This window comes from Vigna umbellata, chromosome 4, assembly GCF_029865625.1.
Source record: "Vigna umbellata cultivar VRB3 chromosome 4, Vumbellata_1.0, whole genome shotgun sequence".
Lineage (NCBI taxonomy): Eukaryota > Viridiplantae > Streptophyta > Magnoliopsida > Fabales > Fabaceae > Vigna > Vigna umbellata.
The window spans coordinates 12,730,401-12,748,682 of NC_142168.1; the positions used below are offsets into that span (position 1 = coordinate 12,730,401).

General features: G+C 33.7%; 2 protein-coding genes across 3 annotated transcripts; one reads left to right on the forward strand and one right to left on the reverse strand.

Moving 5' to 3' along the window:
* Positions 1-1,511: 1,511 nt before the first annotated feature.
* Positions 1,512-4,651, reverse strand: PPL1 (PsbP-like protein 1). Its single transcript, XM_047314662.2, has 7 exons — positions 4,487-4,651; positions 4,304-4,394; positions 3,214-3,294; positions 2,987-3,069; positions 2,666-2,860; positions 2,452-2,548; positions 1,512-1,787 (listed from the first exon to the last, which is right to left on the reverse strand). Exons 1-7 carry the CDS (start codon positions 4,547-4,549, stop codon positions 1,684-1,686), a joined length of 714 nt encoding a protein of 237 aa, XP_047170618.1. The 5' UTR covers positions 4,550-4,651; the 3' UTR covers positions 1,512-1,683.
* A 2,509-nt stretch (positions 4,652-7,160) lies between these two features.
* On the forward strand, positions 7,161-16,781 carry LOC124838935 (ABC transporter B family member 20-like). Of its 2 annotated transcripts, XM_047314665.2 has the most exons (11): positions 7,161-7,920; positions 10,508-10,562; positions 10,667-10,842; positions 10,963-11,163; positions 11,974-12,233; positions 12,313-12,623; positions 12,724-12,944; positions 13,054-13,394; positions 13,662-14,446; positions 14,533-14,774; positions 14,985-16,781. In XM_047314665.2, exons 1-11 carry the CDS (start codon positions 7,534-7,536, stop codon positions 16,215-16,217), a joined length of 4,212 nt encoding a protein of 1,403 aa, XP_047170621.2. In that variant the 5' UTR covers positions 7,161-7,533; the 3' UTR covers positions 16,218-16,781. The 2 variants fall into 2 exon arrangements, with proteins under 2 accessions (XP_047170621.2, XP_087968388.1); XM_088112262.1 differs by lacking the exon at positions 7,161-7,920 and having other exon boundaries at positions 10,520-10,562; positions 10,667-10,715.
* The last annotated feature ends 1,501 nt before the right edge of the window (positions 16,782-18,282 follow it).

Consider the following 18,282-nt stretch of genomic DNA (forward strand, 5'->3'; position numbering starts at 1 on the left):
TAGAATTATTTTGTTTTAAATCAAAAAGATCCACCAGGCACTTAGTACTATTTAGATATTCACAACCAAAAGCATTGATTTTTTTTTTAAGTATTGATTTTTTTTTTGGATAAGCCCTGAAAGGAGAAGAAAGGCTGAAATGCCAATAGACGTCTATATTTTGAATTCACCCGACCCAAAAGTACATTATCCATTTTGAGAATGTCTAGTGTTAAAATCATTTAATGGATAAGTCGCTAATTCCTAAAACAAACTATTTAATATACTTTATCCACTTGTTGGGCTACAAGTGGATATTTTATCGGAGGTTTTTATTGTATCAATTTATCCTTATGTGATTATGTTGAAGCATATACTCCTTGGGAAAGATATGGTGCATGTCATCAGATATAAAAGATCATCAGGATTTCATGATTCGTCGTCGAACTTATTCCAATTCAATAAAAAATACTCAATGTTATTACTTGAGGAGGACTCAAACCTCCACATATTTTAGCATAAGATTTTGACTCTCGTGTGTCTACCATTTCACACCACCAAGGCTTTTTGAGAGTGTATCATATTCCACAAATACGATATCTATTTAGAGTCTTTTCATTGGTCAAGTCATATATTTTTCAGTTTTATCATTTTAATAACTATTTATTATAAAAAAATTATTTATTTTATTATTATGTTATTAACTACTTTTTAAAAATATTATCTACAATATTTTTTTAATAGCTAAAATTTATTTTTACTATAATTATATATATTTTTTACTTTTTCAATTTTGCTCTTTTAGATATTATTTTGTAAAATTTAAATAACTTATAACTTCTGTGCGTTTATGTTAGTTAATATAAACGGGTTTAAGACAAGGAAAAGGTAGAAACTTAGATAAGATAGCGGTAATGAAAAATTCAAGTTTACTTTTCAAATAATTTTGCATAAACCTTAATTATTCTACATTGAATGGATAAACAGAGTAGTTTGTTTTTATTCTAAGCTTTTTATTAAACATGAAAAAGTTAAAGTATCATCAAAGGGTTAAAAATAATAATATTTTAAGCAATGTACTTTTGGAATCGTAACTTTTAAATATTATGAAAACGTTCATTCATGTATTAGTATGCTGGAGATCCTTTCCTTTAGGGCTTGTTCTTTTCAGTGGATTTGAGGAGATTTGAGAGGATTTGAAGATAATTTTTTTTATCGTTTTTTTGAGTGAATTTGGAAGTAAATGAGAGTGAATTTGAAAATAATTTTTTTTTAATTTGTCACTTCAATACAATTCTATACTAATTCTCACAAATTTTATTTTCAAATTCACTCTCATTTACCTCCAAATTCGCTCAAAAAAACGACAAAAAAAAATATCTTCAAATCCTCTCAAATCCCCTCAAATCCATTCCCTCAAATCCACTCAAAAGAACAAGGCCTTACAATTGATCAAGCGGTCAACGTTTTAAAAAAAACGTAAATTCTCCTAAACTCAGAAAAATGCTGCCATAGAGTACTTGAATGTATCGTTGCTAGAAATTTGGCTGTATCCATTAGAATTACTGGTTTATTGTACATGTATTTGGAGAAAGCTATCATAAAAGCAAACATTGATTAAACTTGGGACTATAAAGCTCAAATAAACATTCTCGCTCAAGAGTTTAATATCTCTAATAATGTGGTAACAATGGTGATCATTTTTCAAACATCGAAAATTTTGAATGACTCTATGACAGTCTGCAGCCTCTCTTTCATCTTTTCCCATCTTCTCTCGTTTGCTCCCGTTGTCAAGGTGTAAAACTTACCTATAATTCACACTTAAAACATAAGTAAAAACATGGATGATGTTCTTAAATTCGAAACTAAGTTTTGTGGTATTTTTTACTAATCTAAAACTCAAATGTTTTGTTTTTTAACACTGAAAAAAACTCGTCTAGATACAAAATTGCATACATTTTCTAATTTTGAAGATTTAAAGGACACGGCAATTTTTACCCAAGATTTAATTCGGTTTCTAAGTTCAAAAGAAAAAAAAAGGGACAATTTACAAGCTTGTTAAAATAAGTTAAATATGTTTTTGATATCTTAATTTTAATTAGTTCCTTTTCAAAACTTTAGTCCAATTTAGTCCTTCAATTTTAAAAATGTGTAGGTTTAGTCTTTTTAACTAAATTTTGCTAGGTTTATTTGACATTTCAAATGCGTTTCATGATAACATTTGAATTGTTTTCAGTATTTGACACATTTCCGCTTTAATGTTAACTGAGAAACGTATTTGAGACATCAAATAAACTTAACAAAATTTGGTTAAAAAGACTAAATCTACACATTTACAAAGATAAGAGACTAAATTGGTTCAAAATTTTGAAAAGAGACTAATTCTAATTTTCACTTAAAGTTAAGAGATCAATAACATATTTAACCTAGTTAAAATTTTCAAAAGGGGTATTCAAAAGGGTCAAAGCATACCATTGCCAATGGAGACAGTGCTGAGAGCATGACGAGTATAGTTTGGAGCCTTAGCGATGAACTCAAACTGATAGTACTTTTTTCCTTCAACATCTTGCTGAAGCATTACACATATGAATAAAAGAACAAAATCAACAGATTAAATGCACAGAGTCTAATTAAACATAAAAAGATAATGATTACAAACAAGGAAAAGAGATGTAAGACATCAAACCTCTTTTGCTTCTATTATCTTGGTTTTCTGGTTTGAAGGGGCCAAAACCTTTTTTATCAGAGTTTCAGCGACCTCTTGAGGAGACCCAAATTCTGTAATATCCTGTTTGCCAGTTGGTATCACATTTACACTGACATTCTCCAGTGGTTCAATGACATCTTTGAACACCTTATCTTGACCTTCAATTACTACTTCCTGCTCACTCCCCATGGTAAAAAAGAGATGAAGTAGCTAACCTTAGCTTTGTATCAATAAATAAACTTGATATAGATGTAAAGTCACACTGATGCAGAGTGCAGACAGTATTACAACAATGCTCACCTGCCACCCAAAAGGGTAGAGAAATGAATATCCATCTTTCTTGTCCAAAACAGACAAAAATCCTTTCTTGTTTTCTGCAGCAACTGAGCCATATCAAGAGCATATCCTCAGGGTGTCAGGCCTCAATATATAGGAAAGTCACAAGCGTCATAAACAGCATTTGTATCTTCCTGATCAGGCACAATTCAGTAACATGGAAAACTTAACTGCTTAAAATGCAATCTTACAAGCGTTTGAGTGTTGGTTGATCAGAAAAAGTAATGGGGCAGTTGTTCCAATGGCAATCACTTGGCGCCTTCTTTGTCTATCTGCCAAGGTAAGACAATGGATTAAAAAAAAACCAAAAAATTGATACAGTCCCAGTTAATGATAGCAGTTCAGTGTCAGATAAGAGTGTTGTTATATCCTCCTTCAAATCTTCACAATACCTTTTAAATAATCTATTAAATGGAAAAAACAAAACAAGTGCATTTATTGTCTTGTAAACATGAAAATAAACATGAAAAATCCAATATGTACTACCATATAAAGTAAGAGGATGTTGTAGGAGGATCTATAATTGCTCGTCATATAATCCTCTAAGTTGTTTACAACAGGTGGAGTGATTGCAAATCAAAAACTGTCAGTTTTCACTGCAAAAAACATGTAATTCATATTAGGACATTTTGTGCCCCACATGAAAGCCCAACTACATAACTGCTTACTATTTTCACTCTTCATTCTCAAACATGTTTTGCTATGGTTAATAGCCTAAACAAGTTTTCAAGGAAAGAGAACCATGTGTTTAAAATCTTTCTCCTCAGTCAGGAGCTTTCGTAGGTAGTTCTTTCTAGTTAAGAAACACCCAAACACTAGTGAAATCTCACCCTGAAAAAAGCTAGCTATTAAGTGGAGAACGAACACTTCAACAACCACTAAGTATCTCAATTTATTTTATCGATAAATGTTAGTTATTAGTATCTTTGTTAATGAAAGATTAAACCCACAATTTCTCTTTCTCTAAGTATCAAATTCATATACGGTTTACATTGTACTACAAGTAAAGGTTAATATCTTAGACAACAAGATTAACATTGCACTGTGCATCTCCATGAGAAGCAAATTACCAACACTACGTTCAATGAGCAATTGGAAAATACCTATTCTTCCTTAAGATTTTGAAGCATCAAAGACAAGCAAGAAATCCTAAAAAGCCAAACAAGCATACATACATACATACAGCGCCCAAGTTCTTCTAAGAAGCCTCAATGAGACACACTACAAACAATGAGAGCTGTGAATTCAACATGAGCAGACCCAAAAGAAAAAAGAACGAACCTTGCGAAGCTAAAGAAGCAGAGGGCTCATGGGCAGCTTTGACAGTGAAGGAAACGGCATCTCTTCGAGGAGAACGAGAAGTGGGAAGCTTCTGTAACAGACCCACATTTGGGAAGATTGAAAGGAATTAAATTTAGCAAGTCAAAGCATGAGAGCGTGTGTGTGTGTGTGATTTTGTATTACCTGCGGAAAAGAGTTGTGAAGAAGGGTTCGATGAATTGTTGGGGAATTCTGCAGGGACGTCATTGTTGTTGTGTGAGAAACTGCAGAGAAAATGAAACAAGAACAAGTGACTTGTGTTTGTTGTTGTGTTCTATGTGGTGGAAAACTCCCTTTTTCGGACTTTCACTTATCCATAAAATCTTCTCCCTCCTTACTATTTGCCCTTAGTCACATCTTCCATATATTGTGATACTTTTAAAATTGAGTTATATTACGATTAATTTTTTGTAAAAAAATCATTTTCCACTCTATGGTGGATTAAAAAAGATTGTGCATAGACATAAAAAAATAAAAAATTCTACAAATACATGCGAAATAAAATCTGTTATAATAGATAATTGATATTTACGAATATTTATTATTTATCGGTTGTGAGCGTGGGTGGTAGTATTTTAATAAATGAATAATATATTATGGTATTCGTTACTTCTAAAAGATAAAATAAAAAATAATTTATATTTTATTAAATTAAATTTAAAATTAATTTACATTTTATCATATTAAATTTAATTAAAAATAAATTTGTATTTATATTTAATTTATTTTATTCAAATTTTATTTTAAAAATTTGAAAAATATATATTTTTAAAATATTTACGGGTATTCACCGGTATTCAAAGTTTTGAAATATCTAAGATATTTTTTAAATAGATATTCATGAAGTAATAATTGATATTTTTTTTTAAATCAAGTAACGGATTACACTATTTGGGTTACACTATTCGTGTCTAACCTGGTCTGTTGCGATCTCTATTTATGCATGTAAATTTTAATATATTTTTATTGAGGTTCATTATTTTTTAATTACATGGAGATACTTCTATGTGTTGTTTAAATTTTAAAGCGGAAAAAATAGTTAGGTTTATGATTTTAGTTGATGAATATTTACATAAATTTTCTAGTTCTTATTTTTCTAATTTGTAAAATATCACAACTTTTATATATATATATATATATATATATATATATATATATATATATATATATATTACACGAAAAAAAAATCAAGTCAATCTCCTAATTTGGACAATTAATCTAAAGTCAATGATTTTTTAAAAATTGACACACTGAATATTTACTTTAAAACAAGAAAATTAAGATTATAAATTAAAAAAAAATAAAGACAACAAAATGATTGTTTAACGTATATTTAGTGAGTGGTTTACCTTCTTCTATGAAATTTGGAAGCTTCTTTTTTTTTATTTAGGAATTTATGATTCCAATATACGTATAGTCAAATTGTTGTATCTAACTTTTAATTTAAAATGTAACAATTGACCCAATAATGGTATGCATGGTCAAATTATCTACACTTTTTCTTTTGAATTATCTTTGAGCATCACCATAAGACACATTCCATTATAATATTTTCATAAAAAATAAATTTTGAATCTTAAACAAATCTTACAGTATAAGAACAAACTAAAGATACTTTTCTACTTAGAAACATCAACAATCTAATAAAAAACTAATTAAAATGAGTTTATTGATATAACCTTGTATTTTTACATGGTTTATGAATTTATATGGACCTATATTTCCATAGTGGCTTGCTTTTGTTTTGGGAAATGATGAATATGACATGAAGGCACTAATTATAAGTTTTTTTTTAATAATAAAAAAAATTAGTGGAAGTGTGAAATGTAAAACTAATTATTTGTGAGTGGCTCGTCCATGAATTGCCCTAATAATTAGTAAGAAAAAGTGAAGAGGGCCCTTCAACCCAATTCACCACTCTTTTAATCTTAACTTTTCCATAAAACTCATTTTCAAATTAAAAATTAAAAATTAGAAATTAAAAATTGCATACAAGATATCTTCTACAAACATTTCTTTAAATATGTCATAAATATATATATTTTTGTTGTTTTAATAAGAATGTAGACGTTTTTTTAATCATAATCTTTTCAATATAATAGCAATACTATTTATTTCAAGGTTGTAAGTTATATTAATATGGTTAATTACTCATTTACAACTATTACATTTATAAAATGAATCATAAATCTAATAACTATATAATATTAAAAACAAGTATATCTCTAAATCTCACATTAATTTAGTATTTTAATATTTTAAATCATCTTTTAATCTATGATTATATATTTTTAATAAATCTATCTCAAAATATATTATCTAAGATAAAAAAAGATTCACTATTTTTTCTTCTTTCTTTTCATTTTTTTCTTTTTCACGAATTTAAATTTTTTGTTGAGTTTTTATATGTTGTTTATGTGGACCTTTAAAATACATTGATAAATACTGATATTTTAAAATGGATTAAAGAACATTTAATATATCAAGATTTTTAAACCTAGTTAATTAATAATAAACTGTCAACTCAACTGTTTAAAATCACTTAAAAAAGACGTTAATCATGAATTTAAAGTTAAAACATATAAATTAAATATGTCCGCGCTCCTCCATTTGACACTGACACGTGTCAATTTTAACGACTCTCACTAGAGGATGGTAACGTAATTTCACGAAAACAAAATCATAATTGAGTGTGAGTTTACGAAAACACCCTTCACCGTTGTTCCAGGTTTGCATGCATGCCTTTGTCGTCACAGCGCACACTCACTGTATTTCTGTCCCTAAAAAGCATAAACCCATAAACAAATAAATAAATAATTAAGCATATGTAAATAAATCGTCATAAAATAGGAAAATACGGTAAGGCACATCGACGCCGGCGTTTGACCGTTAAACCTATCCAAACTGAAATAACTCTCTTAAACTCGAAGAAGAAGAAGAAGAAGAAAACGGGAGAGGGGTCACGAATTTCGCGTGCTGCTTCGGGTGACGTTTGTTTCTCCTCTTAGAACTGCGTTTCCGACCTGAGGGGCCGTAAAAAGAGACGGCGACGGCGGTGCCGGCGAAGGCCAGGACGACGTCGTTCGCCGGAAGGGGAAAATAACGGAACGCGGATATAACCCAGGGCTTTTAAGTTTGAGTGGATCTGCTGAATTCAGAGTTTTCGTTTCGGAGAGAGCGTGCGAAAAGAGATGATGATATCAAGAGGATTGTTCGGATGGTCCCCGCCGCACGTGCAACCGCTCACGCCGGTTTCGGAGGTCTCGGAGCCGCCAGAGTCTCCGTCGCCGTACCTGGACCCCGGCGCCGAGACCTCTGCCTCACAGCAGGTGGAGTTGGAGGAGGAAATGGAGGAGCCGGAGGAGATCGAACCGCCGCCCGGGGCGGTTCCGTTTTCGCAGCTCTTCGCATGTGCCGACCGCTTCGATTGGTTCCTCATGACCGTCGGCTCCCTAGCCGCCGCGGCTCATGGCACCGCTCTCGTCGTTTACTTGCACTATTTCGCGAAGATCATCCACGTGCTGCGGATGGATCCTGAGCTCGGCACGTCACACGAGCAGTTTAACAGGTTCACCGAGGTTAGATTGTGATTTTCGTGCGCAAACCCTACCTTTCTCCTTTTATGGTTTTGGCCCCTTTGTTTAACGCTCAGGCAATGTTTTGCTGTCGAGATGTAGTTGAAAGCTTTATTTATCGAATTTACTGACTAGCTTTGTTACAATTAGACTTGGATGGGTTGGTGATAATCGGGTATGTAAGCCTTTGTTTTCTTTTCTGATAGTTTGATTTGGTTCACTAGGCTAGCTGGTGACTTGCGAAGTTATTGTTAGGGTTTAAGCTATATCAAAATGTGTCTTTTATTTGGTTGTTCGTGTAATCTTGTTATCTTGGGTTTGATGTCTAGAACTAAATTGGTCAATAGGTGGTAACTTCCGCGGGTAGAAAATTGGAAAGTTTCTCTAATCACGTCTCTAAATCAATTGGCCCCTGCTGCTAATTGACTGGACTATGAAGAGTTCCAAGAAAAATGTTTAGTTGTGATGATTTTGCATGTGACCTTGTCTGGTTTTGAAAACTGATTACTTTCGCGGGCTGACCATTGCACTTTCGATTTCATAATTGCTTCTCTTGCATTGGTGCAATGTTGTGTAGACCTTTTCTTGTCCAATAAAATGATAAAGGTAGATTGTAGAGTACGCTAGTTATTTTGTTGTATCAGTTTGTAGTATCAAATGAAATCAACTTCAGCCCTGTCCATAACAGTTTGTCATAAATAATTTCATTACTTTAGCAACTTGTAGTTGGTTCAACTCAATGGTTGATACAAGAGTGAGTCTCTCACGGTTACTTGAGTCATGGAGCTGGTATTTAAATCATGTATCAGACTGAGCTTTTGGAAGTGGCTCTCTTCTCTGTCCCGTGCTAAAACTAATTGCTTGGAGTGCATTGCAAGCTTAAAACATTTCTACAAGCGTGAAATTTCTTCTATGGTGTATTGAAGTTTTGGAAAATGTTAGGAACCTTGGTAAGAATCCTAACTATTTCCCTTACTCTCACACTTCAGTACTCTAACAGCAAGCAATTGTAAAAGAAATGACTTGTATTCACATCAAAGAATCAAGAATACAATTGGGAAACCAGGAGCTTAACCTCCTTCACGAGGTCTAAACTGGTCTTCAACTCAAGAGTACCAACTCCATAACGGAAAACAATAAAAGAGGTCCTTTTATAGAGACCTTTTCCCGCCCCACTTAACTGTTTAACAGTTAAGTACTCTTCCTCACCTTTTGCCTCTCATAAACCCTCCATGCCCTAACAGAAAACTTTGAAGTTTCATAGAGGATATGTTGAAAGACAATTCTCAGAAAATAGGAAGACATATTAACTTAAGTTAATTTTCTGTCTGATTGCTGTGGAAAGTACCTATGGTAAGAGGGCTTTGTATTTGATATCTTTTGGGGAAAATTCAGGCAGTCAATAATTTAGGATCTTCATGGGATTGTTTTGTGTTGTTGTCTGCCAAGCAAAATAAATCTGGTAGAGTATAAAATTAAAGAAAGCAGGATCATGTACTGGAGAAGCCTAAGCATCACACTTCACAACTAGGGTTTGATTGCATTACATGAGGGCACTCTTGGATGGAATTTTCTGCCGTAATTTATGAAGCTCATCATTTTATTGAGAAAGCATAAATGTTATAACTTTTTATATAGACCCCTTGTACTATAACTCATCCTCCATAGGTAAAGGAATAAAGTATCCTTCAAGGCCCCTTGTACTATGTCAAAAAGAATATCATAACAATACCATATTTCAGCTAAATGACACAAGCCAATTCAAGCCAAAATCATAAAATGAAAATTACAGCATCCCATTGGGCTGAAAATGCTTGAAGTTTCATTCCCAGATAGGGTGGTTATAATCTTCTGCACTTTACATGTAATTTGTCCTTTGCCCGAATCTTTTTTTTTTTTTTCTTTTTGCAAAGTACGGTTATAATTTTGTTTCTCCTAGTCAAGAATATAAAGTGAAAATAGGTAGGAAACATTAGGAAGAGGCTAATATACTGAACAAAAGTCGTTGTAGTTACCTTTTTTATTTTCTGATTCAGATACATTATATTTTAGCACCTTATACATTCCTTGTAAAAGCCCATATTCCTTCTGCCCTGTTGGTCTTCAGACAATAATGAGTTGTGGTGGTGCTATTGGGTGCTTCATGCACTAGCAACATTTACCAGGTTCTTGTGGACAAGTAGCCTTAAAAGCTAGATATATATGCCTCCTGGTAATCTGGTATTCTTATGTTGTAAGTAAAGCTTCAAAATATATTCTATTTGTCTTTGGGCTTTTAAGCTCTTGGAGGAGAGAGTGTAAGGCTTTTTCCATGCAATTGATTTGGTTTTTCAACGATTTGGTGGACCTTTAAGATAGAAGAGATGGGAGAAAGTCAGGGGAACATACTTTTCCTCTTCATAATGTGCATGCTAAAGTTGTACTTCATGTTCTACTGCTATCGTTGTTTATCTCAACTTTTTAATAATTTTGTTATTTGAAATTTTGAAAAGAGGAAACTTTTAGGGGAGCAATTATCTTCGGTTTTCCACAAGGCATTCAGTTTGTGAGTCAATGGACTTCTGCTAACTTAGCTTTTTTTTCTTTGCAGCTTGCTTTAACCATTGTTTATATTGCTGTGGGAGTTTTTGTTGCTGGTTGGATTGGTAAAGTTAAATGTTTAATGAATTTCATCATGGGAAATGTGTTTTATGAGATGTTGCATTTTAAGTCTTGTGCTATTCTAATGCTCTCCACTCATGTTAAACAGAGGTTTCGTGTTGGATCTTGACGGGAGAACGACAGACTGCTGTCATCAGGTCAAATTATGTTCAAGTACTGCTTAATCAAGATATGAGTTTTTTTGATACTTATGGGAACAATGGAGACATTGTGAGTCAAGTATTGAGTGATGTGTTGCTTATCCAGTCTGCTCTTAGTGAAAAAGTATGTCTTGTTCTAATCGTGTGTATGAATTACTTCCTTTGTAAAAAATTAACTTCTCTTCAATTATTATCTCTGGACATATGTCTTGTATAATATATTTACATGCTTTTGATGACACAGGTTGGAAATTATATTCATAATATGGCCACATTCTTCAGTGGTCTTGTCATTGGCCTTACAAATTGTTGGCAGATTGCTTTGTTAACGTTAGGAACGGGTCCATTTATTGTTGCTGCTGGAGGAATATCAAACATATTCCTCCATAGGCTAGCAGAGAACATCCAAGATGCATATGCTGAAGCAGCTGGCATTGCTGAACAGGTTGTTTATTGTTGGAATTTTAATTTTATTACATTGACCTAAGTACTTTCATCTTTTCTTTTCCCACGGGTATGCATGAGATAGGCATATAGATGGTTTTAAGATTCGTATAGTATTCTTTGTCAAATTTCCAATGAGACCACCTTATCTATTTAAAATAACACCTGTACTTTATAGTTTCCGAAATTTAAAGCTGACATGTGGAATGGTTCAACCTTAGGGCTTTCACTTCTTTTGATGGTATTGCATATTCATTTGTTTCTGTTGGCCCCTTCTTTAATTGTATATCATATTCGGTCTTCATATTTTTTAGCTAAATTTGGACTATTGTCCAGCCTTTGCTTTTTTGAAATTGCAAACTTTGATGAAATACCTGTGAGCAGAATACCAAAGAGGCACCTTTAATATCTTATGATACTGAAATGACTGCTCTATCATTTCTGACTGTGATGGAGACTAGATCATTTTTACCCCATCTAATGGAAGAGAAATTGATGTGGAGATGCATGGAATGGGATCATTGAATAAAATGCTTCAAAATTTCTGCTAGCCATTTTCTCCTTAGGATTATGAATATGCTGTCTAAGAGTCTCAGATTATACATACTTAAAGCTATTTACATGTCATATTCCATGTGAAACAGTTTTCAAGTTGTAAAAATGAATGATTGCTTTGTTTTGTTAATAACATCAGAAATGCTTTAGTTTTATCTTTATTTTTATTAATATTTGAATATGAAGTGGTACATTAAGAATGATGAAGTGTTTTAGTGCCACCAATTCTCAATATAAATAATTTCTTGTGTTGCAGGCAGTTTCCTATATAAGGACATTGTATGCATTTACAAATGAAACTTTGGCTAAGTATTCATATGCAACATCATTGCAAGCTACTCTTAGATATGGTATATTAATTAGTCTTGTTCAAGGTCTTGGTCTTGGATTTACATATGGTCTAGCAATATGTTCTTGTGCATTACAACTTTGGGTTGGAAGATTCTTGATTATTCATGGAAAAGCGCATGGTGGTGAAATTATAACAGCTCTTTTTGCTGTAATTCTAAGTGGCCTGTAAGTATCAATCCCACCCAACACATATAATTTCATTATATGTTAATTATTTTACTTAAAATTTGTTAATTTTACTCAGGGGATTGAATCAAGCGGCTACAAATTTCTACTCATTTGATCAGGGACGAATAGCTGCTTATAGATTGTTTGAGATGATAAGTCGATCACCCTCATCTGTTAATCATGATGGCACTGCCCCGGATTCAGTGCAAGGAAATATTGAATTTCGGAATGTTTATTTCAGCTATCTGTCCCGTCCTGAAATCCCTATCTTGAGTGGATTTTACCTCACTGTGCCTGCTAAGAAAGCCGTAGCACTTGTTGGCAGAAATGGCTCTGGAAAAAGTAGTATTATTCCACTCATGGAGCGTTTTTATGATCCTACATTAGGTAAAATTTCTCCAACGATACAGTGTGATTTTATTATTTCATTCAAAATGCTGTTTTGGTTGTTTACAGATTTGTACTGTTTTGCCTATCTGTGATTCAGGAGAAGTTCTTTTAGATGGTGAAAACATCAAGAATTTGAAACTGGAATGGTTGAGGAGCCAAATAGGATTGGTCACCCAGGAGCCTGCTTTACTCAGTTTGAGTATAAGAGACAATATTGCTTATGGTAGGGATGCTTCCATGGATCAAATTGAAGAGGCGGCCAAAATAGCTCAAGCACATACGTTTATCAGCTCATTAGATAACTGTTATGACACACAGGTAAAGATTGGGTCGCATAATCATGTTTTCTTTAGGATGGTGTTTTTAACTGTTTCCTTGAAGTGGCAGTCAGGTTTTAATTCCCAAAACTGACGCTTCTGGCTTTCAGGTTGGCAGGGCAGGTCTGGCTCTGACCGAAGAGCAAAAAATAAAACTTTCTATTGCAAGAGCTGTGCTTCTAAATCCATCAATTCTTCTGCTTGACGAGGTTACTGGTGGACTTGATTTTGAGGCTGAGAGGTCTGTTCAGGGGGCTCTGAATTTGCTTATGTTGGGACGCTCTACAATAATAATTGCTCGCAGGCTTAGTCTCATAAGGAATGCTGACTACATAGCTGTTATGGAGGAAGGTCAGCTTGTTGAAATGGGTACTCATGATGAATTATTAACCCTGGATGGCTTATATGCCGAGCTTCTTCGATGTGAAGAGGCAACCAAACTTCCCAAGAGGTCTCTTAAGCAAATCACACTTATTCCTTCACCATGCATTATTGTTTGTGTCTACTCATAAGATAACACGGATCTCTTAAAGTATGGGGATGATGGAAGTCGATCAATAGTTTGTTTAGAGAATTATTTCTTAGAATGATGAACTAATAATATTTACACTTTTTTAGTGCATTCAAATTACCATTGACTACAGCATTAAACATTTTTTATTGGAATAATAAAACATTTCCATATTGGTATTTTCATGGATTTACTCTTTATCACCAGGATGCCTGTTCGAAACTACAAGGAAACTGCGGGCTTCCAAATTGAAAAAGATTCTTCAAGTCATAGCTTAAAAGAACCATCATCCCCTAAAATGACGAAGTCACCCTCTCTTCAAAGAATGTCTAATGTATCTCGACCTTCAGATGGCACCTTTAACTTGCACGAATCACCAAAAGCCTGGAGCCCACCACCTGAGCACATGGTGGAAAATGGACAGCTATTGGATGCAGCTGATAAGGAGCCATCAATAAGAAGGCAGGATAGTTTTGAAATGAGACTTCCCCAGCTACCAAAGATTGATGTTCAGACTCTGCAGAGACAAAAGTCAAATGAATCTGATCCTGAATCTCCAGTTTCACCTCTTTTAACATCTGATCCTAAAAGCGAACGCTCCCATTCACAGACTTTTAGTAGACCACATAGTCATTCTGATGATGTTTCAGTTAAATTGAGAGAAACAAAGGGTGTGCGACACCAAAAGCCTCCATCACTGCGGAAGCTGGCTGAGCTTAGTTTTACTGAGTGGCTTTATGCTGTGTTAGGAAGCATAGGTGCTGCAATCTTTGGCTCTTTCAACCCCCTTCTTGCTTATGTTATTGGTCTTGTGGTGACAGCTTACTATAGAATTGATGACACCCATCACCTGGAACGGGAAGTAGACAAGTGGTGCTTGATCATTGCTTGCATGGGTATTGTGACGGTAGTTGCCAACTTTTTACAGCATTTCTACTTCGGTATTATGGGTGAGAAAATGACAGAAAGAGTTAGGAGAATGATGTTCTCAGGTTCATAACTACTTTTCTGGCAGTGTATTTCTTTTAAAAAATGTGTAACTTTTAACATTACTTAACCTGTTTCTATGATACTGCAGCCATGCTACGCAATGAAGTGGGATGGTTTGATGGTGAGGAGAACAGTACTGACAATTTGTCCATGCGATTGGCCAATGATGCTACTTTTGTGCGAGCTGCTTTTAGCAACAGGCTTTCCATATTTATACAGGACAGTGCTGCAGTTATTGTTGGTCTTCTTATTGGGGCTTTGCTGCACTGGCGATTAGCACTAGTGGCTTTTGCAACCCTTCCAGTTCTCTGTATTTCTGCTATTGCCCAGGTTTGCACCAGCTGAAATATAACTATTTTGAAAATGGGCGTTATTAAGTTGATGAACCTGTTCTAGACCAATGAGATGACGTAAATTTGCTTTCTCAATCTTTTAATTGCATGAACTGATGAATGACTTTCTAAGAATAACAGGAGTCCTGTCAATTTACTTAATCTTTGCACGAAACTCATTAAATGCAGTCGGTTTTTAATATGGCAGAAATTTTGGCTTGCTGGATTTTCAAGAGGTATCCAGGAAATGCACAGAAAGGCATCTTTGGTCCTCGAAGATGCAGTTAGGAACATTTACACCGTGGTTGCTTTCTGTGCTGGTAACAAGGTAATGGAGCTCTATAGGCTGCAATTGAAGAAAATATTTAAGCAGAGCTTTCTACATGGGATGGCAATTGGTTTTGCATTTGGTTTTTCACAATTTCTACTTTTTGCTTGTAATGCCCTGCTACTTTGGTACACTGCCATATGTATAAAGCGAGGTTACATGGATCCACCGACTGCACTCAAAGAGTACATGGTTTTCTCATTTGCAACATTTGCACTTGTGGAGCCTTTTGGATTGGCTCCTTACATACTAAAACGACGAAAATCCCTCATATCAGTGTTTGAAATTATAGACCGTGTTCCTAAAATTGATCCTGATGATGGCTCAGCATTGAAGCCACCCAACGTATATGGAAGCATTGAGTTAAAAAGTGTTGATTTTTGCTACCCATCTCGTCCTGAAGTGTTGGTATTGAGCAATTTTAGCCTCAAAGTCAATGGGGGCCAAACAGTTGCTATTGTGGGAGTTTCAGGATCAGGAAAGAGCACTATAATATCTTTGCTTGAGAGATTTTATGATCCAGTTGCAGGCCAAGTTTTCCTGGATGGTAGGGATTTAAAGCTCTATAACTTGAGATGGTTGAGGAGCCACCTTGGTCTTGTTCAGCAGGAACCTATTATCTTTTCAACAACCATAAGGGAAAACATTTTATACGCAAGGCATAATGCCACTGAAGCAGAGATGAAAGAGGCTGCAAGAATAGCAAATGCCCATCATTTCATTAGCAGCTTGCCTCATGGTTATGACACTCATGTAGGGATGATGAGAGGCGTTGACTTAACCCCAGGACAGAAACAGAGAATTGCAATTGCTAGGGTAGTGCTGAAAAATGCCCCTATCTTATTGTTGGATGAAGCCAGTTCATCAATAGAATCTGAGTCAAGCCGAGTGGTGCAAGAGGCTCTAGACACACTAATAATGGGAAACAAGACTACCATTTTAATAGCACACAGGGCAGCAATGATGAGGCATGTAGACAATATTGTAGTGCTTAATGGCGGACGGATAGTGGAGGAAGGCAGTCATGATTCATTGGTTGCAAAGAACGGTTTGTATGTCCGCTTGATGCAACCTCATTTTGGTAAGACCTTGCGTCAGCATCGACTTGTTTAGAATGGGAGCATGTGATGTGAGTAATTGCGGCTAATGTTTGTTCACGAGCATAGTTTCACTTTCTTCTTGAGTTGAACCATTGGTGATTTCTGCACCTGATGGGTTTTCCCAAGAACGTCAGGTGGAAATTGTGGGTAGGAATGCGATTGACGGGGCGTGGATTTGCACATGGCATCAATAGGCATAGGAAGTGAATACTGTAGGACAAATAGATATGTAGGAAGTTAAATATAGGATTTTGGAGTTTGGTTGGTTTGTGAGCTTTGGGTTGAATTCTTTTGAAAGCAAGCAGCTTAGACTGGGTGTTTTCCATCCCTGGTATTGATTTGTTTCTCAAGAGAGAGTGGAATCAACACTAATTCTTCTGAGGTGAGGCGACTCTTTTACTGCTCTTCCTTTTCACTCTCCCTAGGTCGAGCTTGGATGATGAACTTATTCATAACTGTAATTTTCTTTTTCTTTTTCGAATTGTGATAATTGTAGAAAATTCAGATCGAAGAGCTGTAACATCTGTATATATAATATATAGCAATAGTTTGGAAGGCATTCCTTTTGCTGCTTGAATCCCGAGTGTTTTTCCATGTTAATATTCTTTACTACATTCTTGAGGCTGGTGTTTTTGGTTAACAGATTGTTGTTGTTTGATTTCTATATTCTGTACTTTAAGTAGAATCAATCTTCAATGCCTCACCATCAAGTATACATGAATAACATCTGTTTGTGCTAAAATGTATTTTTGTCCCCTTTTCTCACTTGGGTGTTTAATATCTAGAAATGTACTTTGGTTTCAAAGTCTATTTATTTTCATTTCAAACTAATAACCACTAAAATCAGGTGATCAGAAAAGTAAAAGGTAAAATAAATCACGTTCTTTTGAGGTTAAAATCAGTATATGTAGTGTAGTTTTAATACAAGGTCTTTCATACTTGTAAGTTGATATGTATTAGATGATTTTAATCTATCAAAGAAAGTTATTAAAATTTTCGTTTATTTTCCTTTGTCGTAATACATTTAGAAGTTTATTCAAGTAATTTTTTAAAATAACGTTTACTTTTGAAGGAGAAGATAAAAATAATACCGAGAGCAATTAATGGATTGAAAATTATAAATAATCAATGATCATGTCTTCCAAAATAAAAATATTTTTTCCTACTTATTTTAAGGAGCCTTAAAATATTTATTTCCTTTTCATAAAATCAAGTATAATTATCATAGAAATTATTATAAAAACACAAGAAAATGTCGAAGTTCTGTTTTGCTGTCCTTTCTGTAGGTATTTAATATAATTTTGGGTAAATAAGGTGTTGTTTTAAGGGAAAATCAAACTTGGTCTCCAAACATAATTGTGTAAAAGTACAACATTTTCTTAATCCGTAAGGGAAGATGAACTTCACAGAAACAATAAATCATTTTCTTCACATATAGAGTGAATGACAATATATATGAAAAATGTTTTTTTACACTACATTCATATCACTTGTACAAATGTTTTGATCATTAACAAAATTAACTTTTATATTTGTAACAAAAGAGAGAGAGAGAGAGAGAAATTGAAGGACAAACTAATGAATATAAAGTATGTGTAAATTTTTATTGGGTGTCAAAATAATATTTTCCAATATATTAACATGTGACTAATTGCTTGATAATTAAACTCCATCTTACTACATTGTGTATCTAACTAAAGGTGATGAGAAATGTCTTTTTTTTACGCTCAATATAATCACTTGACATTCACTTTTTAAGAGTAATATGTCATTTAAAATAATAAAATTTAATATCAGTGAAAAAAAATAAGAAATAAAGTGTAAGAAAGTAAATGAGAGAATGTAAAAATTTATAAAAATAACGATAGAATGACACATGTTTACATTTATTTGGCACACATAATAAAAATAAAAAATTATAAAAGAATTAATTTTTATAATTTTTCAAAAAAAAAGAAAATAAAAGAAAGAAGAGAATAAAAAAAAATAATGTATGTAAAAAAATTATGTATATTGAAGTATTATTTTTGAATTCACAAAAGAGTCAAAGTAAAGGATGGCAAGTATATTCTTAGACA